General features: G+C 37.3%; 1 protein-coding gene across 2 annotated transcripts in view; it reads left to right on the top strand.

Moving 5' to 3' along the window:
• LOC126354092 (CCR4-NOT transcription complex subunit 9) overlaps positions 1–10,575 on the top strand; it is a 65,605-nt gene extending 55,030 nt beyond the window's left edge. For both annotated transcript variants that reach the window (XM_050003477.1, XM_050003478.1), the window contains 3 exons: positions 7,158–7,352; positions 7,536–7,627; positions 8,723–10,575. In XM_050003477.1, coding sequence (XP_049859434.1) covers positions 7,158–7,352; positions 7,536–7,627; positions 8,723–8,909 — 474 coding nt within the window. In that variant the 3' untranslated portion in view covers positions 8,910–10,575. The remainder of the gene's footprint in view (positions 1–7,157; positions 7,353–7,535; positions 7,628–8,722) is intronic.
• The last annotated feature ends 14,832 nt before the right edge of the window (positions 10,576–25,407 follow it).

The following is a 25,407-nucleotide window of genomic DNA, read 5'->3' as shown; positions in this document are numbered from 1 at the left end:
GTAACACATTTAAAATGCTCCACGATTTTTACGCTGTCAATGCCTCACTTCCATGCAAAAATGTGGACACAGTTTCTGCGAAACACTTCCTCAGTTCCATATCAGTGTGTGATACCAGTTAAGCTTTGTCTGTGAAAGATGTGTTTACTAGCATCTGTATTTCTGATGTCTCCCTCACTTTGGTTGTTTTGTGTAATATTACGGAAATGTGATGTCAAGTGACAATTTGTGCTAGACTGGGACTCAAATTCAGATTTCCTGCTTCCAACTAGCAGTTGCATTAGGTTGTCTGAGTACTTTTACTGGCCTGATTTAGAGTTTCAATATTTTTTCACTTGTGAGAACCTGTGGTTACATCAGTGATTGTGGAAGTTTCGGTCAAGTCAGGTTGACTAATTGTTGAGGCAACTTCTCATGCTAAGCAGGAAATCTCGTTTCCTGTCTTGGTCTGGCACAAATTGTCAGTTGTCACTATATATCTGAACTGTTTGCACTACATTGTTGCTGTGCATTTACTTCATTTCTCATATATTGTGTAATATTGTTTGCTAGGAGACAGAAGTCTTTAAATTCTACTGCTGTCTTGTTGAATTTGGATATTTAGCAAATTTGTCATCTCCTTTGTAGTACTTATTACCTTCAACTTGGTGTAAAATTTGAGTTAGATATAAACAAAGTACGGAATGGACAGTGTCGTGAAAGGAGGGTATAAGATGAGCATCAACAAAAGCAAAACAAGGATAATGGAATGTAGTTGAATTAAGTCAGGTGATGCTGAGGGAATTAGATTAGGAAATGAGACACTTAAAGTAGTAAAGGAGTTTTGCTATTTGGGGAGCAAAATAACTGATGATGGTCGAAGTAGAGAAGATATAAAATGTAGACTGGCAATGGCAAGGAAAGGGTTTCTGAAGGATAGAAATTTGTTAACACAGAGTATAGATTTAAGTGTCAGGAAGTAGTTTCTGAAAGTATTTGTATGGAGTGTAGCCATGTATGGAAGTGAAACATGGACAATAAATAGTTTAGACAAGAAGAGAATAGAAGCTTTCGAAATGTGGTGCTACAGAAGAATGCCGAAGATTAGATGGGTAGATCACATAACTAATGACAAGGTATACAATAGAATTGGGGAGAACAGGGGCTTGTAGCACAACTTGACTAGAAGAAGTGATCGGTTGGTAGGACATGTTCTGAGACATCGAGGGATCACCAATTGTGGAGGGAGACCAAGAGATGAATGCACTAAGCAGATTCAGAAGGATGTAGGTTGCAGTAGGTACAGGGAGATGAAGAAGCTTGCACAGGATAGAGTAACATGGAGAGCTGCATCAAACCAGTCTCAGGACTGAATACGAAAACAACAACAACAACATAAACAAAGTTATAATCTGTACTTTCTAGTGCACTCACCTCCCTGGCTCTGAATCTGTATAAGTTGGAAGACTTCAGGCTATTGGTGTTATAAATGTCTTGTTACTGTCAATCTCAGTGAGTAAATATGTAACACTTTCTGCGATAACACAGTAGTATCCACAGCTGAATGCCTTGTTTCATTTAACATTTGTACCTATCCGCGTTGTAATGAGTGGCAAATTAGTTTCTTGTCTTTCTCAGGCATTATTATTATTATTATTATTATTATTATTATTATTATTATTATCATCATTATTAAGGCATTTTGGGTTAGTAGTTTCGTTACTCACACTGAGGGGTAGAAACTCAAGAAAAACTGCAAAGGCATAGGTATTGTGGCTACTTTGTTGAAGGAAGGTGGAATCTGCACCTTGCATATAATTTCTCTCTTCATCACGGACGGTGTGTTGTATGGTACGTTCTCCTTGGCTACTTTAGAAACAACTCTATTAACACTCTAGAAATTGTTCTGAGACTGAAGATTTGCTGTTCATTCCATTCATCAGTTATTCAAATTCTTCATTATTTTCTGTTAAGAAAGTTCATTGTATTTGATTCTCTTATGTGTGTCTCTTCTTCTTGCATTTATACTATCAATATATTTTTTCTAAATTCTCATCTCTGCTTCTTCAACGTAAAAGTTTACGAATATTGTTGATATATTGCTCATTACTTCTTAACATGATTGTGTCTTGATTTTCTGCTTTTGTTACCACTTCTCCCCCTCTCCAAACCTGATTTTTGTGGATATAGTTTCAGCACATTGCCCCTTTATTTTCAAGATTTCTATCATTATAACCCAGAGATGTTATCTAACTCCACAAACATACCATAATTTGTAAGTTGATTGTGAGCACGATGGAGTTTACTAACTAGCAACTTATTGTAGCCATAATGTTCTCCACTGCAGTCTAGATTAAATGCAAAAAAATAACTGCACCTAAATTATAAGAACTGCCATTGCTCCTGTACTTTGCCCCTGTTCCATACATAGCTGAAAATATGGGTATTATAGTGAAATTTCATTGGACAACATGTGTAAATAACAGAACAATCATTGTTTTTATAAATAATTTTTTACCTATAAACTAAGCAGAGTACCATAACTATCTAGCGCACACGCACACACAGATTCCCAATGAAGTGGTAGAAACAATGATCCCCAAATGAGTGCTCATTTTGGTTGGTGAATTATTGTAGAATGAAATATCTGATCACTGGAATAACACAAGGGGTTAGTGGCCACAATACATTCAAGAACAGCCCCATCTACTGTTAATATCAGATTGCAACGGCTAAAATTCACAATCATTCAGAAGGAAGTTCATGATGGTAGACTTCTAAGCTCTGTGTCATCTAGTGTTCTCAAGTGTACGGGTGCGAACATTTAGAAAATGTTCATAAATCCTGTAACTGAGTCCAGTATCCACCTGGCTGGATGTGGCAAACAGCGTAAAAACCACATCCAGGCTTCCAGAACACAAGCTCTCATCGTTAATCCACAGGATGGATTCCATCTTAGGTCACGCTGGATCCTCGATCCAGAAGCAGTTTGCAAATGGGCAGTTTGGTAGGGTGCTGAAACTGCTTCACTGCCTATTTATATTTGAACTGCAGTTCTTTCATGTCCCTTTTAATCAAACATCTTTGTCATCCTTAGTTTCATATTTTGTATTTTTTCGTGTTTTGTATGTATTGTATGCTGCAATTGAAGCATCTAGTTTGTTTCCATTTCTCAAGAATTTGCTTGGTTTGTAAAAGCCATACAAGTTTATACCACATTTGCTTTTAAAGTACTTTCATTTTTTAGAAAGCAGTGTTGTTAATTTTATATCTTGCTTCAGTATGTTTCCAGTGTTTTCCTTCCTGTTGCACTTAACAGTGAAGTTGTGTAAGATGCCAATTTAGTTAGAGGGTAGTAGCTTATGATTTCATTAGTTTTGAAGATAAATACTGGTCTTGTAACTAGGTTATGGGTTCCCCATTTTCACATTGCAAACATCAGTTTTAGTAATTTGTATTTCCCATTTTTATTTTTATTTACAGCTCTGTAATTCCTAGAACATAGCAGTTTTTGAAGTATTCAATTAACCAATGTCCAGTTTCATCCAGGCCTTATCAGAATTGTGTTACACTGAAACTGATTTTAGTTTTAGTGTTTTTGCTGTGGAGGAAGCAACAGTAAAATTATGTTAGTCCTATTTGTAACGGATTCCACACAGGATTGAATCAATGCCGTCAACACATGAGAGATAATTCCCATCCACAAACTTAATTACTACAGAGAGATCCATTTGAGAAACAAGAGTGAATGATATGTAGCTGAGAGTAGGTGTACTAGAAGTTGATATTTACATGGGAAATCTTAATTCTTGCAAACTATAGATTTTGGAAGTACTATTAGCCAAGGAAATGAACTTAGGATGTGTCCAGGGTGACAAAACCATTGTGCTTTTTGCCTGAGAAACAGTTGGGGGGGGGGGGGGGGGGAGAACTCTGCAGTATTCATAATAGTGTAATGCCGTCACAGTCTCTATGCTAGTGTCCTGCATAGCATGACTTGTCTTTTCTGGTGCATTTTAAAACTGAATTCCATAGATGGAATAATTATTCCTAGAATTTCCTTGCCTGCATTGAAGTTCAGTTCTGTGTTACAAAAACTGTGAAACTTTTGCGAAGTTCATAATACTGCAGAAATTGCTGCCAAATAATACTGTTTTTCCTGTGTCAATAGAATATTTATGTATTTACTGTGCTACTAGAAAGCCCACTCTGCTCATCATCATTCTCTCATTGATGTAACTTGCACACACTTGATACAACCTCATCATTTTTCTTGTTACACTTTCCATCAGCACAGTCATTCTTTTCACGTCATTGTCAGTAAATTTAATGGTATTAACAGCACGCTTTCACAGCTGCTAGTGAAGATATTTTCTGCCGATGTTCCCTGCTTGGATTGCAAGACAACAGTGTGTACTGTCTTTCACTGGAGCTTGGCTACAGCTAACCACCTGAATGATTTAGTTTCTGTTACAGCCGAGTTTGCTTTCTGATGCTTTCTTAAGTAATACACAGTGGTTATAATTAAAGTACAGCTACTCGCAGAGGTCCAGTGTGAGCTGTAATTATCATATGACAGCAAAACTTGGTAGATATGCTAATGTGTTAATATGGAACCAATTTATGCTGGAAAACAAATTAGTTCCAGTTGCGGCTACCAGGTGCACATCTGGTGCTGCACACTGTTGTTACGATGATATGACATCTACACTGTCATTTGAAAAGCAATAATGTGAGTGAATAGGATGGTAATCGAGAAGAGAGACAGAATGCTGTCTTTTGTGAAGGGCATCAATTCCAGTGCTCTATTGAGAGACTGTTGTCAACTAAAAGATATGAGGAGGGGCCCACTGTCAGTAAATGTTTTAAAGAAGAAGATAATGAAATTTGAAAACACAGGTGAGCTTGGTGTGGCACCTAGAAGAGGAAGTCATCCCATGCCGGTGGAAGTTATTGACGAGGTTGTTATTGCTGTAACTAGCCATGGAACATGTGGCACAGGTAGTGGTAGTGCTTGTGCAGTGTCACAAGAATTGCCCATCCCATGAGCAACAGTATGGAAAATGTTGCACCCTGCCTTATACTGGTACCTGTAAAAAATTCAGAAGGTGTAGTAACTGAAACTTCATGATGCATAGCAATGCTCTGAATTTGCTCTTCGGCTTCTGGCACGGATTGAAGTTGATGACAAGTGGCTAAGCAATATTCTATAGGGTGACAAGGCACATTTTTACATTGCAGGGTGCAGCGAATACACAGGACTACTGAATTTGGGGTATTATTAAACACCATGTTGGGCACAACGAGCTATTGCAGTTTCTGTATGTGACTGTGTTATGTGGATTCTCATCCACCTGTATTCTCTATTCATTATTTGAAGAGAATACACACAGAGGGCATGTCAAGTGTAAAGTGGTGTCTGCATGTTAGCAAGACCTCCATGTACGGCATGTGAATCTTGCTTTGGAAGAGCATAACTGTGTGGAAACCCCAGTTTCCATGCAAGACAGGGCAGCCTCTTGTGTCACTTGCCCAGTAAAAGATCTGCTTAATAATGTGCCCTTGGATGAACCTGTTACCTCCAGAGGTTTTCCAGACACAAGGCCTGAAAGATCAACTGATCCGAGTCCATGTGACTTTTAGCTCTGGGGGAGATCTGAGGGAACATGTTTACCAAGGACACATTCAGTCTACCGAATCTGAAGGCCACTATAAGGAATCACATTCCTCTGATTCCAACAGAACTGCCGCAAGCAACTGTTGATCATATTGTTTAATGGATACAACACTTTGTTGATATCTCAAGTGCTCATATTGAACATGCTGTGTAAATAGCGGTCAGTAGTAAAATTAGCATTATGCCTTTCTCATGTGTTTGTCCTTTTCTACTCACATCCTGTTCAGAGTCCAATAAATATGAAAACATTTTTATACATCTTTCTTACATTCACAGTTCCAGATTTACACCTGGTGGCAAAAATAACTAATTTTTTCCCCAGCATTAATAGCATCTCTCTCTCTCTCTCTCTCTCTCTCTCTCTCTCTCTCTCTCTCTCTCTCTCTCTCTCTCTCTCTCTGTGTGTGTGTGTGTGTGTGTGTGTGTGTGTGTGTGTGTGTGTGTGTGTGTGTGTGTCCCCTTATAGTCAAATAACGTTAAATATGCCAAGAAATCCAGTTGCAACCTTGTAAAATGATTTAATTAGTGAAAGAACATAAAAGAAATTGTATTTAGATTGCTGGATTCAAAGACTTTTCTGAACATGTAAAGTTAATGGCAGCAGTGAATATTTGAACATATAAGTGGAGATTTATTCATGTATAATGAAATTTTCAGGAGTTAGCAAATTGTTATAGACATATATACAAATAGAAACTCAAATTGAGTCCTCAACAGAATCACAGCTGTCTTCCTTGGGTAATAAATGTGAAAGTGTGTCTGAATCAGTAGTGCAGGTATAGTAAATTGTAAGTACATAGGCTTGATATATATTTTCTTCAGCAGGGAGCAAATGAATTCTGAATTGCCACAGAAATAATGTATTCCAGTTTTTGGAAAGAGTTTGATGTCCTTAATAAGAAGGTTTGAATGAGGGTACCTTGAAGGGCAGAGAGAAACATAGAAGTAAAGGAATTAAACAAAAAGGCAAAGTGAAAGTATAAGGAACATACAGAATGTTACTGAGTCACTTAAAGAGTGTTGGTGCAGGTTGGATATCCTTCATTCTCATATGGAGCTGGAGTTACATTTGCACTTGTGACTACATTGCAACACTAGATTAATTAGACCAATGAAGGGTGATTGGAAAGAGATTAACTTCAAAATTTTGATCATTCATTTCAAATATAACTTATCAGCTAGTTTTCACACACATTGTGACAGTCACAGCTTCCTTGAAATAAGCACAATTTTCTGTGCTTATTATCTATAAGTTAGCTGTAAAATGCATCTGATAGCTGCCAGGCAGTGTGGAACATGTACTAGACAAATCAGTGCACAAAAAATTGTGCTGTACCAATCAGAATATTTCAATGTTCTTGTCATATAAGATTGTAAAATTTTTTGCGTAACTTTGCCATTCAATGTTATGTGTTGAAAGAATCTTGTGTGCTTAACATAAAATCTAGATCTTTAGACACAAAATGCAGATTATCATATTTTTATGGTGATATTTTCGCAGACTGATGAACAAGAGGTCATTACATTCCTTCTGACAACTGAGATAATCCCACTATGTCTGCGAATAATGGAAAGTGGATCAGAACTATCAAAGACTGTGGCTACCTTCATATTACAGAAGATACTTCTTGATGACAGTGGCCTCTCGTACATTTGTCAAACGTATGACAGGTTCTCACATGTTGCTATGATCCTTGTAAGTGTCTTAATAGCTGTATGCTGAGTTATATTTCACCTGACTCATTTAAATTAATCAGTTGTTACTGTTTTTGTAATAATTTCACCCACCAGAAATTCTGTTTGTGTAACATTGCTTATTGGTGTATTACATGTTGAATCTTAAATTTTCTATTTTATACCTGTGGAAATTATATTTTAGGGAAAAATGGTATTGTCTCTGGCAAAAGATCCTTCAGCAAGGCTGCTTAAACATGTTGTGAGATGCTACCTCCGCCTCTCTGACAACCCTAGGTAAGTTCTAAATAAGATAATGCTAGTGCCACTATTATACGTGTATTGCTTTGAAACATTAAAATTATTTTTAATTTTCTCATTATAAAGATTATAAGGTAATTTGTGCAGTCGTTTTACTTTCAATAAATGACTGTTAACTGTGAGGTGTGGAACGTGTTCAGTTGTCAGTAACTTAACCATGAGAAAATAGAGGTTCCCATTGAGGCAGATCAGCAGCTTAGTTGCCCAGTTATTTGAGTGTCCTAATTACTTGATCCAGTTGAAGACCATTAGTGCATTACTCCTTTCTTTGTTACAGTCAGTATAGGAACTGGAATCAGTTGCTGGCTGGTGTGGCCATGCGGTTCTAGGCGCTTCAGTCTGGAACCACGTGACCGCTACGGTCGCAGGTTCTAATCCTGCCTCGGGCATGGATGTGTGTGATGTCCTTAGGTTAGTTAGGTTTAAGTAGTTCTAAGTTCTAGGGGACTGATGATCACAGGTGTTAAGTCCCATAGTGCTCGAAGCCATTTGAACCATATTTTTTGAATCAGTTTTTATTATTGTGTAGAGATTGAGTACCTTAATGTCGACAGAACTCTGAGTTTTTTTTTTGTCATTCACTTCACTATTCCGGAAGTAAAGTTTGGAGTGAATTAGAGAAACAGTGATTTCTTCATTCAGGATGATCAAATGGACATTGGAAGCTCACTCCTAGTAAATAAGAGTAGAGTATTGTAACCATTACATGACAGTGTTGGGTGATGTGGGAGTAATGTAAAGACTTTTAAAGCCTTACGGAAGTTGTTGGTATCTATAGGAATGTCTGGATAGGAATGGAATAAATCAAAGATGACTTACAAAGGTGTTTAAATAATTCACAAAAAATGTAGCTTTAACTGCAGAAGTACAGTATTCATTGTTATGTCCTCTATTCTGAAAAAGTAATCGCAGTTTAAAATATGATGTAAAGTATATAAGTTGAATAGATGTGTGTTTCAAACTGCTGCATTCTGTTGTAGACCTTTTGTCTTTACTTTCAATATGGTTTTTCTAGGTGCTATTTTGAATGTACTGTGTTACAACTGTGCATTAATGTAAGCTGTGTTACAGGGCAAGAGAGGCACTACGACAATGTCTGCCTGATCAGTTGAGGGACACCACATTCTCAAATTGCCTACAGGATGACAAGTCAACAAAACACTGGTTGACACAACTGCTGAAAAATCTTGAAGCAGGACCTGTCACTATTGTTGGCGCAAATACTAATGTTGGTATATCACCCCTTGCCCCACAGTGAATTGAACTGTTTGTCTATGTTGTTGATATTTTGTTTTTGTCTGTAGCAGTTTATTCATGACACCACAGAGGGATAGACTGATTTTATTCACAGGTGTTTCCAATTTACTTAATCTTGCAAAGAAACTGGGTGACTAATTGAAGAAATTTCAATTTTCAATGGTGGCTAAGTCAGTACCTAAAATGCCCTTTATCTGGGATAATTTTATCTTTGTTGTATATATTATCTGAAATTGTATCAGAAATATTCTGTGAATTCAGAAATGGAAAAACTATGTGAGAGTTAGTTCTGGATATTGTTATGCAATATGATGCATGGAAAGTAGTTGAAGCGTATCTCTTTACGTAAAAGTAGTACGTGTTCATTATTAGAGAGGAGTACATGTAAACTTTTCATGGCATAACTTAAGTTATAAAAGAACAGTTAAATGATTTATGTGTAAAGTATGAGAATGTGCTTGACAAGTCATACATTTCTGGAATTGGCAGTCCTCATGTTGAGATGGCCTGGAACAAATAGTAGCTGTTGTTCACATGATACATTCAAATGTAAGACCACTGAAGTGATGACTATGGTGTGTACTGTGTTGTGTATTGTAAGGAAATATTTTATATGTAGAGTTTACTGCTCTGATATGCCTATAAAATAAATCAGTTTTAAGACTTAAAGAGTGTGCAGATAACTCAAATTTGAGTTAGCACTTAATTACTCTTCCATATTAATTATAACTTTTCAGTCATTTTCTTCATCTAATTTACTCTTGTCTTGATGTACATTGATTATTATGTTTTGTGGTAGAATGTCATTAATATTGACCTGAATGGTCACTTTTTGGGGCCTTGTATTATTTTTACATTTATCTTATTTATTTTGAAGCAGAGATAAATCTAATTTGTGTACATATAAGCCAAAGAAAGCTCGTTACTTTTCAGGAAAGAAATAATAATGTACAGTAGAGAATGATATAAAATATTAACATAATTAATGTTAATATTTAAAAATCAATATTTAAGACTGGTAAATGTCCTTCATTATTGATGAAGAGCAGACATGCAACTTTCTCATTCACAATATCATTATTTATCATCATTAACCCAGAATGAAATTGATTTGTAAATGGTATAGGCTAATTGTAAGTCTTTTTAAATATCTCATAATTAATGTAATTGCATTATTTTATTTTGCTCTGAGAAGTGTGTTTTACAGTTGTAGTTGCACAGAAAAACTTTTTAATGTTGAAGGAATTCACAAATTATCTGAGAATACTATATGTATTACTGTTAATATAGTTTTTTTATGATATTGATTTATATACCCTTGATGGAATTGTGTCCTGCTGGCAGGCTAAATTATGTAACTTCTGTCACACACTTCCTAAAGGTGAGAAAACTGCCCAAGAGAATATAGAAGAATGTACTGAGTACAACTTGCACTATACAAAGGCTACGAGGTAGCAACATCTGGAAAACTATTTGTAGTTCACTATTTTTATTTACTTTTGTTACTTTGTTCTTTTTGTTAATGCAGTCTGATACACAGTTTGTAACATCTTAAATTGTACCTGATCATTGGTGTTATATTTGTTTTATAACACTTGAAATTTATAGATTGTACAGCATATTTGTTAAAAAAAATGTTTCTGAAATAAATTTTCTTATAAAGTTGATGGTAGCTTGATACCTCTGAATAAAGGTATAATCCATTGCCTCAAAATTTTGTGCATGCTTACTACCAGTGGTATGCTTTTCTGTCACAAATATTGCAGTTCAATGTCTCGTCTGAATGTGGGCAAACATGGGATACTTTTCTTAGAAAAGGTGTAAAAATGAGTTAGTGGGGATCTTGATGTAATCACCTGGATTGTTAGTATATTACAATTCACTTAAAACAAAATGGGACCTTAAAAAAACTGTGTTGACCAGATAGATGGCTGTTGAGGCAAAGCAGCTGTGAGTGAGGAATCTGTTGAGTCACTTTCCACACTCAAAGGTTATTGTTGCCTGCAGAAGGCTTTGTTTGGATGAGTATTTACTTCCCTAACTTCTCATGGGACCAAAAATGCTCATGACTAAACCAAAAATCCTCCTGTTTGTTTGAACATCCAGAGAACTCTACAGGCTATTTATCCAGAGCAGTCTGCATTGGCTGCAAAAAATTTCACTTTCTTGTGTGTTGCCACTAAATGGGAGGAAGGAAAAGTTTCAACAAGATATCCCTCCTCCCCCTGTATGTACAAAATGCATTAGAAGTGATTACTACAAATTTGAAGCCCATGGATGGAATGCTTATAATAGAAACATTGATAGCTAAATAACCAGATCAGCTACTGTAATTAAGTTAACACTCAGTTGTCGTTGAATGACAATACACTTAATAACACTTATAGCCGCCTAGGCATGAAAACCTCATTGATATGCGTTCCACACTCCAGTGGGACATCATTGTATTAGTAATTTATGTGGAGGAATTAAAACAGATGGCACAAGAGAGACCCATGTGTTTGCTTCCAAGAGATATCTCTGAGAAACTAGATCCCCCGTCTTTAAGGGTTACAGTCGCCTTAGGAAGAATAATGAATTAGGAACAGGTGTGCAACTATAGAGAAGTGAAGTTTGTTTAATGAGAACATCACAGCCTTTCAGGCGCAAGGGCTAAAATCTTTCATAAATATGAGAGAGTAAAACGATACCCTGGAAACAAACAGTTTGCATACTCAATCAACTGTTTTATTAAACACCCCCATAACTGGGAACCTAATAGGAGTACTCAAGAAGAGGCAGGAGAAGCACAATTAATTTATGTTGTGCCAGTGAGACATGGTGCAGTGCATTCACTCTGTTCACCTTCAATGTCAACCAGGATCAGATTTTTGTCTCTACAAAGTGCTTGTTGAGGTGAGTAATTGAGAATAAAATTCCATCATAAGTCAAGTTTATAGCTGACTGTTCTATGTGGGAGTGGGATTCATCATTAACTGCAGAATGTGCTACACCTCAAGGCCACGACAAAATTTGTTATAGCAAGTTGCAGAATCTCAGTGTGACTTAAAAGTGAATCCTTCTTAAACCTTTTAACTTAATATGGGAAACTGGATGATTTCCTGACACATTCCCCTTAACTCTGGGAGGATTCAGATACACTCAAGTAGCTGTTGCATATAACAGTCTCTGTCTACCCTTAAGATTATTGCTGATTACAGCTTCCTGAAATACCATGGAGTTATTCCCAGAAAACACATTCCCTGTCCCTTCTTCTGGTCAGTATATCCCACACATTTCTTTCATAACTGATATTGTGGAGAACCTACTCATTTATTGTCTTATCAGTCCAATTAATTTTCAGTGGCATTCTGTAACACCACATACTAAATACTTCGAATATATTCTTTTCTAGCTTCCCCACAGTTCGTCACTCACTTTCATACGGACACAGTCTCAGAAAGTTCTCTCAAATTGAAGCCTTTGTTGGCAAGGAGTAGATGTCTTATGGCAAGCACAGCTCTCTTCACCTGTTGCAATCTGATGCTCATGTCCTATTTGCTTGAATCAGACTTGTGTTCTAGTGTGGGAGGAGGTTAAGCACAGGTGTTGAATCTAGATTCAGTGTTGCTCTTATTATACAGAATGTCATGTAAAATGATTTAGCAAATAGGTAGGTACAGGAACAAATGATTTTATTTTTTGCCAATTACAGTATTATATTTGTTGCCCAATGCAGGGTTATTTTCAGCCAGTTTTAGTTATCTTCGGATGTATTTCTTTTCAATTAAACTCTATTTTGGTCTTACCACACAGTTTTTTAAAAAAAATATGAACTCGTATCTATCAATTATATTACATTTCTTGATGTCCCACATTTCACTTGGTTCCAGTATTGAAAAAAAAAGACAAAAAACTGTACTTCAACACTTTTAAAACTAACCAATAAAAGGGTAAATAATTATGCATTCAAAGATTGTTGAAAGTTTTTTTAAAAGAAAGCATTCTCGTAATATCAAATTTCTATTCATAGACAATATGCTTGCTGTCAACACTTTAGTAGAGGGGTATCTCATTTATCTTTACCGCCCAGACATCACTTTTTATCCAGAAGCAAAATAAAAATAGTATCTAGAAAATGTTTAGTAACAGGAAGACATTAAACAACACGATTTCCTTTCTTGTAACTTTGTTCATTGCAAAGATATCAACAACAGTGCATCTTTCTTAAATAGCACTTTGTATCTTTTATTTGATAATTCGCTTCCTTTCTTCAAAATTTATATAAAAATTATCACAGTGTGCCATTTATATAAAAATAATTTAATGAAAAGTGAGAGAAAATACTCACTCTGCCTTGGCCAACTTCTTCAATTTTCAGTTGACTGTCTAGTCTTTCAGCAAGTGGATACCAGCTACAGATGACAGGACCCTAAGAACTGAGTTTAAAGAAAGTTTGAGTGTATTGTATTTTGACCATTTCCTTAGAGCTTCTAATCTTCCAGAACTAAAATTGGGGAACTCGGATATAATGAGTAAGTGGAGTATCCAGACATCACTGTAGACCAAAAGATTATGCGGCTGACATACCTGCATCCACCTCTGCACTGAAGCTGGTTAGCCTCCACTTCACATTAAACAGTAACTACTCATAGTCTGACAAGAATAAAAACTATATTCTGCACTCCAAACACCTGGATTTTATACTGTTGCTTGACTTTCCATGTAGTGACTTTCCCGTAATTGTCCATGAGCAATGAGGCCACATTTCAGAAATTTTGAAAAATATGTTTTATGCTAAGGGTAGAGTTAATCAGGGACTTGGCTTCTTAAAGGGTCCAGAATTAAAAAATTGACTATCTGTTCAAAAAAGAAGCCATTCCAAGTGTAAGTCACTATGGGATTGAGTGAAGTCATCAGGTGGCACAGTGCTTAAAACTGTCACTCCTGCCCCTCTACAAGTGTCAAGAATCTGAATTGTTTCTGCTCAAAGGATTTAGAACACATATTTCAACTCCTTGAATACCAATTGTATTTAAAAAATTAATGTATGCATATCTTAATTATAAAGAGAATGTTTCTGGCATTTCACATTTCGTTTTTCAAAGGGGGAGGGTTAGGACTTACTGGATTACTCATAAATACCTTCAGGGTTTCAGAAGACAATTGTGCAAAACGTACAAGACGCACTGAAAACACACACACATCAGTGAACAGAGCATCTTTCCAAGTTTGTAGCTTTCACTACAGGTGTTCAATATGGGCTTCATTTGTGATGTGTCAAGTGCAAGTTGTTTACATGATGTGTCCATGAAAGCTTGAAGGCAATTTGCTTTGTGAATCTGGTAATTGGGTTGCCTGCCTGCAGGTGCGAACTAATTTGATGTGACAAAATGGAGACAAGGGTTGACAATGAAATGTGAGGACAGCACAACCTAAACGTGCAATCTGTAGTTATAGGCATTCTGCTAACTGTTAGCAGGCTTCCCTTTACTGGTGGAACATTGACACATAGCAGTAATATGCAACAAATTACAGTTGGTTCTGTGATAACCTATTGTGGGACACACAAAAGGTCTGTTCAAAAACTTCCAGAACATTCGTAATTTTGCACCAATGGTGTGTTGGAGCAAAATGTGGTTGGCATCTGTGTACACCCCCATGCTTAATGTGCAGCTGGTGGAAGCTTCATTGTTGTATATTGTTCAGTGCAGTACTGAGTAGAACGTTGTGTCGCACAGTTTGCGAATATCGAGATGGCGGAGTTGGAGTAGAGGAGCAACAATCTTCATTGAATTTTGTATGAAACTCAAGAAAATGCTTACAGAGATACACCAAATGATGTAGGAAGCCTATAGTGATGAGTGCTTAAGCCATACTTGATGTTATGAATGGTTCACTCAGTTTAAAAACGGTCAGATGGAAGCTAAGGATGACCTTAGTTCAGGATGTCCCTCGACGTCTACCGATGATGCTGATGTCAGGAAAACAAAAAAAATAGTGTGTACCTATTGAAGACTGACTGTCCGAGAGATTGTAGAAAAATGTAATGTTTCAGTTGGATCATGCCATGAAATCCTGACACAGCCTCTTGGAATGCATCGAGTTGCTATCAAGTTCGTTCTATGGATCATGAGTCAAGACCAGAAAGATCTTTGCTTTGCAATCCTTGAAGAGCTTTTGGATTGAACAAATGAGAATGAGATGTTCCTTACTAGAATCATAACTTATGATGAGATGTAGGTCTACAGTTATGATGTCTTCATAATGGATTGGGAAAGGTTCTGTAAGACAAAAAAACTCATCAGGTCAGGTCAAATGTCAAAGCCATGCTGATAGTTTTCTTTGACTTTGAAGGATTAGTTCATCATGAATTTGTGTCACAGTCACAAACTGTTAATCGATGGTATTATCAGGATATGTTGCGAGGCCTGCTAGAAAATGTGAGAAGGAAATGGCCTGAAATGTGGTAAGATAATTCATGGCTCTTGCATAATGACAACGCACCTGCATATTCATCCCTTGGTGTGTGACTGTTGTGCAGAAACCAAAATGACTATGCTGCCTCATCTTCCATACTCTTTAGACCTGGTCCCTACAGACTTTTTTATTATTTCTGAAGTTGAAAACCCCATTGAAAGGATGAAGATCTGCAACAATAGATGAGATAAAATAAAATTTGCAGATGGAGCTTCATGCAGTCCAGCAAAGGGTGTACCAAGACTGCTTCCAGAAGCGGAAATGGCAATGGGAGTGGTGTATCAATCGTGGAGGAGGATACCAAGCACAATAAGAGAAAGATAAACATAGAAAAAATCTGAGGACAAACTTTCGGAATTTTGAATAGACCTAGTAAATCCTGGTAATATTCAATGGGCTAAAATATCTTTGTGTGATGAAGCTACTTTTAAAAAATAAAACAAACATACTTTAAACCCAGACTGTAGAGATTCTGTAGGTTGTGTTACTTTGTGGAGCCATCTGAATCTTCAGTGTTATCTCAGAATGCTCTGTTCTCGAACAGTGAATTCTGTGACAGCTTAACTACAGGTAATGTGATGCTCATCTTTCATATACGATCTGTGGTCTGATCTTTTAGTTCTTTTATGTAGCAGCAACTTATTCTTTATTTTTCTTGCACTGGAATGTCAGAAATGTGTGTTCCTCTCACAACCAGCCGTCAGTATTCTCCACCAGTGTGCAGCATAACCTAATATTCTAAAAAGAAACGCCTGATAGAGCATGTAAAGTAATCCAACACCAAGAGTGACGAAGCCTCTGGCTATTATACATGACATAGTTCTGGATGTGCTGTAGTTGTTGACTGAATGTAAACGTGGACTGACAGTTCTGAAAACCCTTCACGTCGGTAGATGTCAACTTGTCCAGGTTTTTTCATGCCTCTGCATATCACATTTGAGCTGCTTCTGGATTGATCTCAGCCACCTGCTTGACTCCATCTAGAATGCACATAGTGTACATTGTGTTTGTCTATTGTAATAGTATTTCCCTTAGTGTTTCTGGCTTTCAAACTATCTGTATCTTGGTTTTAACAGGAGACATGTTTGATATTTTATCCTTACTTCCTGTTTGACTGTGAGCTAAAGTTCACATTATAGTGAAAAGCATAGAGCTACTCACAATATTTAAATTAAGTATGCTACAACATAGCTTTGCAGCTTACTTTTGAAAACTGGTGATAATTCTCTGATAATTTTCAGTTTTACACAGAACTTCTTGCAAACAGAACCTGTACAGGCTTTTGTTAAGAACATATTTATAGAATAAAAATGCCCTTCAGTTGCTAGTAATTTTGTTAATTTATTCTGTGACTGATTTTGAAGCTTAAAGCTTCTTCTATAGGTGCCACCAAATAATTATGAAAACATGAATGTATGGTGGGCAGTCCAGTCAGTCATTGGGGATCACACCCACGTCAAACAAACATGAGAGTGTAAGACCAACAATCACAGAGACTGCCTGGACAGCATGACATGGATGTGTGTGTTGTGCTGACCAGGAGGGTGCTGCAGTTGCTGGTCCTACACTCCTATGCGTTTTCTTTATTTTATTTTATTTGCACATCAAGTCCCGTGGGACCAAATTGAGGAACAAATCGCCAAGGTCGTAGAACATTCAGTACATAAAATTACAACATAAAAGTAATAACAGATAAAAATAAAATCTGTATGAACCCAAAAAAAGTCATCCACAATACAACAAGAATCAGCTTAATTTTTCAAGGAACTTCTCGACAGAATAGGAGTGATCAATGAGGAAACGCTTCAGTTATGATCTGAAAGCATGTGGATTACTGCTAAGATTTTTGAATTTGAACAGCAGCTTATTGAAAATGGATGCAGCACTATACTACACACCTTTCTGCAAAAAAGTTAACGAAGTCCGAAAATGCAGGTTTGATTTCTGCCTCGTATTAACTGAGTGAAAGCCACTCGTTCCTATGAATAAGCTAATATTGTTAACAAGAAATGACAATAAGGAATATATATATTGAGAGGCCAATGTCAAAATATCCAGATTCATGAACAGGGATTGACGAGAGGTTCATGAACTTACATCACTTATTGCCCAAACCACCCATTTCTGAGCAAAAAATACCCTTTTACAATGGGAAGAGTTACCCAAAAATATACCATATGACGTAAGCAAATGAAAATAAGCAAAGTAGACTAATTTTCATGTCGAATGATCACTCACTTCAGATACTGTTTGAGTAGTGAAAATGTCAGCATTAAGTATTTGAACGAGATCCTGAACATGGGCTTTCCATGACAGTTTACCTTTTATCTGAACACCTAGAAATTTGAACTGTTCACTTTCACTAATCATATGCCCATTCTGTGAAATTAAAACGTCAGGTTTTGTTGAACTGTGTGTTAGAAACTGTAAAAACTGAGTCTTACTGTGATTTAGTATAAGTTTATTTTCGACAAGCCATGAACGCATATCATAAACTGCACTATTTGAAACTGGGCCAATGTTGCACACAACATGCTTTACTACCACCTAGAGTCATCAGCAAACAAAAATATTTTAGAATTGCCCATAATACTAGAGGGCATATCATTTATACAAATGAGAAGCAGGAGTGGACCCAACACTGATCCCTGGGGCACCCTCCACTTGACTGTACCCCTCCCAGACCCCGCATCACAGCCATTTTCAACATTGTGAAAGTAAGAGGTGAACCAATTGTGAGCTACTTCCTGTATTCTGTAATGGTGCAACTTCTGGAGCAATATTCTGTGATCAACATAATCAAATGCCTTAGTTAAATCAAAAAATATGCCTAGCATTTGAACCCTTTGTTTAACCTATCCAGTACCTCAGAGAGAAAAGAGAATATAGCATTTTCAGTTGTTAATCGACTTGTAAAGCTGAATTGTACATATGATAACAAATCATGTCATATAAAATGATCAATTATCCTTACATACACAGCCTTTTCAATAACTTTAGCAAATAATGAAGACATAGAAATAGGTCTAAAACTGTCTACATTATACTTTTCTCCCTTTTTATAGAGTGGCTTGATGTGGATGTTATCCCCAATGACTGACTGATCCAACTGCCACACACTCATGTTTTAATAATTATTTTGTGGCACCTGAAGACGCAACTTTAAGCTTTGAAACTGGTCATGGAATAAATTAAGAAAATTACTAGCAACTACAGCAGATTTTTATTCCATAAATACGTTCCTTAATTGCGGATGTTCACCTGATCAAATATATTGTATTAAGAAAGTGTTATCTTAAGTGGATTTTGTATCGAGTGTTCTGAGAGTGAATGCTACAATGCAGTTTCATTGAGGTTGTATTATTAATCAGAAATTCCAAAAAGGCCTATATGCACAGGAAAGGCAGAGCCAGAATTCAGAGGTGCTTGAACAATATCTGAATGATGTTCACTGAACTCGGAGATTGTCTAGCTGTTTTGTTCTGGACTAAGAATGTTGTCTGAGTTGCACAGTTGCCACAAAATGTGTCATAGGAAATACCATAATAGACAGGAAACAAGCTTTCATTTTTCAATGTCAGTGACAACAGAGATACTTATATTCAATTTCTGCATAAGATTTTGAATTGGATACAGAAAGTCTGTCTATTTTCATCCTAAGAATTAAAAACATTCAACTTTATTGATAATTTGAGTAGGCCATGATGAAAACATTCCATTTTTATGAGAGTCTCATGTCAAAAACTGTGTACACTTTGTTTGCTGTGAAGTATTAACCATGATCTGCTGTTATCCACTAACCTATTATCTGAATCATTTACATTACATTCTGTGTACTTAACATGAACACTTCTGTCAACTGCGCCACAATAAATCCATTAGTATCAAACATAGGCCTTAATTTGAGTGAGTGTTTTCAGATAATCTATGTCTGGATTACAGCATCGTTTAAAAGTGGATCATGAGCTGTGGGAAAAATGAAAGAGACAAGAATTGAAACATGTGAGATATGGTGTTACAGAAATGTGCTAAAAATTAACTGGACTTACAAGGCAGGAAATGATGTGGTTTTCTGCAGAATCAGCAATGAAAGAACATTAGAAGGGACCAGTCAGGACATATGATTATTACTTCCATGGTACTTCAGAGAGGGTAAAAAGTACAGTACAAGACAGAGACTGGAATATATAGAGCAAATCAGTCAAGAGAATGCTAGCTAAGAAAGGAGCTATTTTTGAGCTCCCCCCAAGTCCACAATAATCCAACTTAGACAAAATTTTTCCCTGGTCCACACAACCGTTTTTCCCCCCTCTTATAATCAAAAAAGATACCTCCTTCCATTGTTCACTTAGCTCTGGAGGCACCTGCTGATACTCTCTTCCTTAATCCAAACTGCCTGTCTGCCAAATTACATTAAATGTGGTGAATATTAAGGGGTATGACAGGAATGATCATTCAAAACAAAAAAGTCAAGTAAACATGGGCTCCAAAATGCATACCTTAAAAGCTATGAGCAATTCTTGATCTTTGATGCTGTGAAACAAATCTAGTCTACTGCAAGCTCCTCGCTTTCCATATTTTGGGAAGTGGTGGTATGGAGCAAAACAAGAAAAAATGCCCAGTAAACCTTAAGAGTTATGAGTACTTGTTCATTCGAAGAGTTGTTTCAAAATAGTGGAGATGAACATATGCTTATAACTTTTAAGATATGCTTTTTAGAGCACATGTTCACTGGAAATTTTTTCTTGTTGTGGTGCATAGTACCACTTCCCAAAATATGGAAAGCAAAGAGCTTGCAGTAGAAGAGTTCTGTTTCACAGTGTTGAATATCATGAATTGCTCATAGCTCATTAGGTATGCATTTTAGAGCCCATGTTTACTTGACATTTTTGTTTAGAATGATCATTCCTGTCATATCTCTGAATATTCAGCGTCACTTCTGCAACATCCTGTATATTGCTTTCTCAAAGATATTTGAAAACACTGTTGGCTAGGAAATTGATCTACAATTTTCAATATTATCCCTTTTTCCCATTTTTTCCCATTCTGGTTTTTCTAATGACCATTTTAATATGTATGGAAACAGAGGAGACTTAACATATTGATCATCAGCCTACCACTTAATTATCATATCTTAGACAGGTAGCTAAGCAATTCTCCTAATCTTGATGATGAATTTAAAGTGGGATGGACATTGTAGAGGCTGTCTGACCTTAAGATCTTGTACAGGTAGTCTTGTGAGAAAGAAAAACCACAGTTAGGTCACAACAACATAGTTGTTGGTCCATCTTTAGCTTCTTATGCCAGTCTATTACTAAGATGAGTTGTCAAAAGAGTAAAGAAATAAATACAATCATCAAAAATTACAGTGGTAGTTGATGTGAGCACTCACTCAAATATCCATCCACACATTCACAACTTGCACACACATGGCCCATTTTCTCCAGGCCCTGAGGTGTCACCCCAGGAGGTGAGTGAGTGAGTGTTTGTGAGAGAGCAATTATGCTTTTCAGTGTGACTCCTATATGTGGTGAGTAGCAATCTATCCTGGGCATAGTGTTAGTATTTGTGACCAGATTTTCTGTTCTTTGACACTACAGTTTTGCATTTTGTGATGTGCATTGTTTTATATACCAAGAATTCAAAGCAAGTTCTTTGCTCCACTTTGAAATCCTACCAAATTCTGACTAAATATTTGTGCAGCCTGCTTTCACACAGTATTTTGTTCGAGATAATGACATTATCTGCAAAAAGTCTGAGGTTATTATTAATATTGTCTGCCAGCTCATTAATATACAACATTAGCAGCAAGAGTACCAATAAACTTTCCTGGTGCACTCCTGTAACATGTTGATTACTTAGTGATGGATGTTTCACCATCAAGCCAGGCACGGCACACAGCGATAGCTGACCACCTGGCAGTCAACATGTCAATTACTTCATTTATCAATGGATCTCCACCCAAGATTTGTTTTTGCTTTTGGGATGTGCCCATACAGCCATCTCAGAAATGGAATGTCGGTTTTGACAATATAAATGTGAGGATAGTATAACACCCCGTCCCAGGGCAGAGAAAATCTCTGACCCGGTTGGGAATCAAACCTGGGCCACTTCGGTTAGCAATGCACTGTGCTGACCATGCAACTGCTGAAGTGGATGGCAATATAAGATAACATGCTGCATCCTCCAAACTGAGAATTCCTCTATCCAGTATAAAATTTCGTTTTAATCTCGATATGGTGATATCTTTGTTAATAAAAATAAATTTTTAATGTAATTACCTAGATCCACAGCTTTCAATATGTTCATGAGAAAAGCATGAGCTGAGATTTGCATGATCAATGTTTTCAAAGTACATGCTGGTTGGCATAGAGTAGGTCATTCTGTTTGAAATATATCATTATGTTTGAGCTCAGAATAAGTTTTATGATTCTCCAACTGATGGATGTCAGTGATGTGGAATGATAATTTAGATCACTTCCACTAACTTCTTGTGATACCTGTGGTTTCCACTGGACATAGTGTTTAGTTCATGGGATCTACAGCATATTACGATTAAATGAGAGGCTATCTCAACCACATATTCTGCATAGAATATAACACAGATTTCATTAAGCCCTGAGGCTTCATTACTATTATTTCAATTTTAGCTACTACTTAATGAGCGACGGTGCTTGTTAAATGATTCATCATGTCAACTTGAAGGTCTTCTTACAGCTCTTATCAGCTTTCAATACAAATTATGCCCTTTCTCAAAAATTAGCTAACACAAAACTCAACAACATTTGTAACTGCGTTAATTTCTCATAGCTATGTTTACTTTTCAGTAAATAAGACTGTATATATTAACCAATGAATAATATGAGAAGGAAAGCTGCTACTCACCATATAGCGGAGATGCTGAGTCGCAGATAGGCACAATAAAAAGACTCTCACAACTATAGCTTTCGGCCATTAAGGCAACTTTTCTCCTCATAATATTGTGACATTCCATCCTCAGTTTTCCATTGTTTAATCATGAATATTTTTTCTTCATACATTCACAGTCTTAACTTGATTTATTAACTTTGATTACTTATATAAATACAGCATGTGTAATGGACTGTATATCTTCTGTCGACAGTGGCAAACAGAGAAATAACTAAACTTTAACTGAACACACAGCATGATACAATATTATAATTTAATTTTTTCTTATTGTTACAATTACAGACACTGCAAAGTTCATCTAATCTATTTGAATATGGTAAGTATAGAGGTCCTTGGTACTGAATAGCAGGATCTTCTAGCATTGACTGTCTTTTAGGTTGTGTGATAATGGCTGACTCAATGTATATAACTTTTACTGGGAAGAAGTTGCTGCTAGAATGTTGTATCACTCATGTGCTCTACATGAAACAAAAAGTAAAGAGTCATCAATTACTGGTCGCAAATAATGGAACACACAAAATCTTAATTTTGTGCATGTTACAGCACCTTAATATGTAAACTGGTATGTATTACTTCGTCTTCTTTGCTGTGTTCATTCAAGTGGGAACAACAGTGGTGTGAAAGTCTGACTACAGGCAATAGAATAGATGAGTATTCTGCTATACGGATGACATTCTACTATTCCCCACTTCAGTAGAACAGCAACTTGAACAGCTGTACAACTTTTCCACTCCCTTCAATAAAAGGGTGTGCCACTTCAGATGCATGTCAGCTTCTATTGTGCCAGACAGAATTTGATTTTATGTAGCAAAAGGTAAGCTGTGACCTTACATACCAGAACATCACCATGAGGGGTTGGTTTGGGTTGTTTGGGGAAGGAGACCAGACAGCGAGGTCACCGGTCCATCTCTATGAGATTTTCAATGCATTGCATAACCTAGCCCATCCAGAAATCTGAGCCAAGTTAGCCTTTTACAAAGCAGTGTGACCCAGAGCACAAAATAACTGTCACACATGGACAAGTGCGTACCTGATACGCCAGCATAACAGATCACTAGGCATGTCCTTATGCTGATCACTCACCTTCTAATGCCATCAGCAAGGATCTTGCATATACATGTGGTCACCATTCTCCTTGGGTCAATGCTATTTACTCACAAGCATTGATTGTTTTGCCAGGTGGCCAGAAGTCTCCACAATCCCTGCCAAATCTACTGAATGGGTTGGGAATGTTAGGGCATTTATGGTTCTCCAGGTCTGGTGTGCCACAAAACATAGTCAGAGACTGTGAGAGGCAATATGAAAGCTAATGAACTTTTCCACGAACTTTACTACTGTGCAGCTACAATCACCTCTGCACCACAAGCTACAATACCCCCAACAGGATGGTAGACTGGTTGCACCATATTCTCAAAACTGCCCTAATACATAGCCACTCATCATGGTCTGAGGTACTGCCTCTGGTCGTACTTGGATTGAGAAAGACTGAAGGAAGACATACAGTGCTCTCCTGCACAATTGTTGTACAGTAAGCAGCTGCATGTTCTAGAAGAAATAATCATGTGCACTTCTTTACAGCAGGCAGTGCCTGATATATATGCACAGTTCACACAATATTGCAATGGAATGAGAAACATCCAGACTAGCAACCTTCTCAGAAATGGCCACTGGGGGGTGTTTGCACAAAGATCTGCAGGAAACTTCAGACATGTGGCTCAGGGATGATGCAGTGCCACCACTGTACTCTGGACCCTACAGTGTAATCTCAAAAGGAAAAATTATTTTAAAATTGAAAGGAATGATAAACGGGAGACAGTTTCAATATGATGGTGCATTCAATACTCAGTGCAGAACATCATACTCCAACATTGAGGCTGACACTTCTACAGACAGTTTTGCCCAGCTCTTGGCACTAATGGAGGATGCCAAAGTGACACCTACAGAACAGGTGCTGCCCATACCTGCACCAAACAGCTTCATGAGAATTGGGAGACAAGCCCAGTGCCAGTTCCCACTGTGTTTAAAAAGAAGGGGAGGTGCTCATGTGGCTTCATCAGTGATCGACTTCAGTGATATTGGGCACAATGAGTGAGCAAGCTAATTGTTAACTATAATGAACAGTCTATAATGCTTGGGGGTCAGGTGTTAGATTGTATGGTAGTTGAGACCAGGATGTCTTGGATTACCATCCTAGGATGTGGGTGAACTGTAGCTTGGTGAGTGGCTGCCTGTCTGAAGCATGCTAGACATTAGTGAAAAATGTTAAAGAAACAAACATTTATTGTTCAACAACACACAGATGATGTGATGGTACCCCAGATTGCCTGTGGCAGGAAGATAGAAGCACTGTATGCGCTACCAGGGATATGCCAATGCAAGTACGTTGTCTGCGTGAACACTGCTTTGATGATAGGAGTGGCATAAGGCTCCTGAAGAGGCAAGATAGCTGCAGGCATCAGTTATTCTGCCAGTGGCATCCAACGCCATGCAAGCAGTGTCAAAATTATCATGTTTGACATTGCTGGACGTGCCCTCATATGCGAGAGGTGAGAACACATAACCCGCTCAGGAACATTCTCGAACATGATCATTTTGGTGGTCTAAGTGTTATGCTGTGGGGCAGCATGATTTTGTATGAACATATTTATCTCCAAATCTTTGATCATGGTGCACTTAACTCAGCATTATTGTGATACCATACTCCTTCCCCATGAGTGTCTTTTAAGGGGTGTATTCAGTGCTAACATCATTTTTATGCATGACCTTATTGATCAGCACTGGCAGAGGAGCTCTTGGAATGAGAGGATATTCAGCAAATGGACTGGCCTGTCCTTTCACCTGACTTAAATCCTATCAAGCCTATGTGGGATGCATTGTGAAGGTCCACATACACCGATGACCATCTAACAGTGTCAACCACGTTGATGGAGGAATGAAATGCCCTACCACAAGAACTCCACACCAGTCTTGTTGCCAACATGGATGCACACTGCAGAGCAAGCACTGCTGTCTGTGATGATCACATATCCTATTGAGAACCTTGTACTGTCCAAGGGGCCATTGTGTAGAGACTTAAGTGTAATTATTGTCTTTGAATAAAAGTGTCATTT

This window comes from Schistocerca gregaria, chromosome 3, assembly GCF_023897955.1.
Source record: "Schistocerca gregaria isolate iqSchGreg1 chromosome 3, iqSchGreg1.2, whole genome shotgun sequence".
Taxonomy (NCBI): domain Eukaryota; kingdom Metazoa; phylum Arthropoda; class Insecta; order Orthoptera; family Acrididae; genus Schistocerca; species Schistocerca gregaria.
Note: the sequence above shows the minus strand (reverse complement) of the source record. Positions and strands in the feature narration are given on the sequence as shown.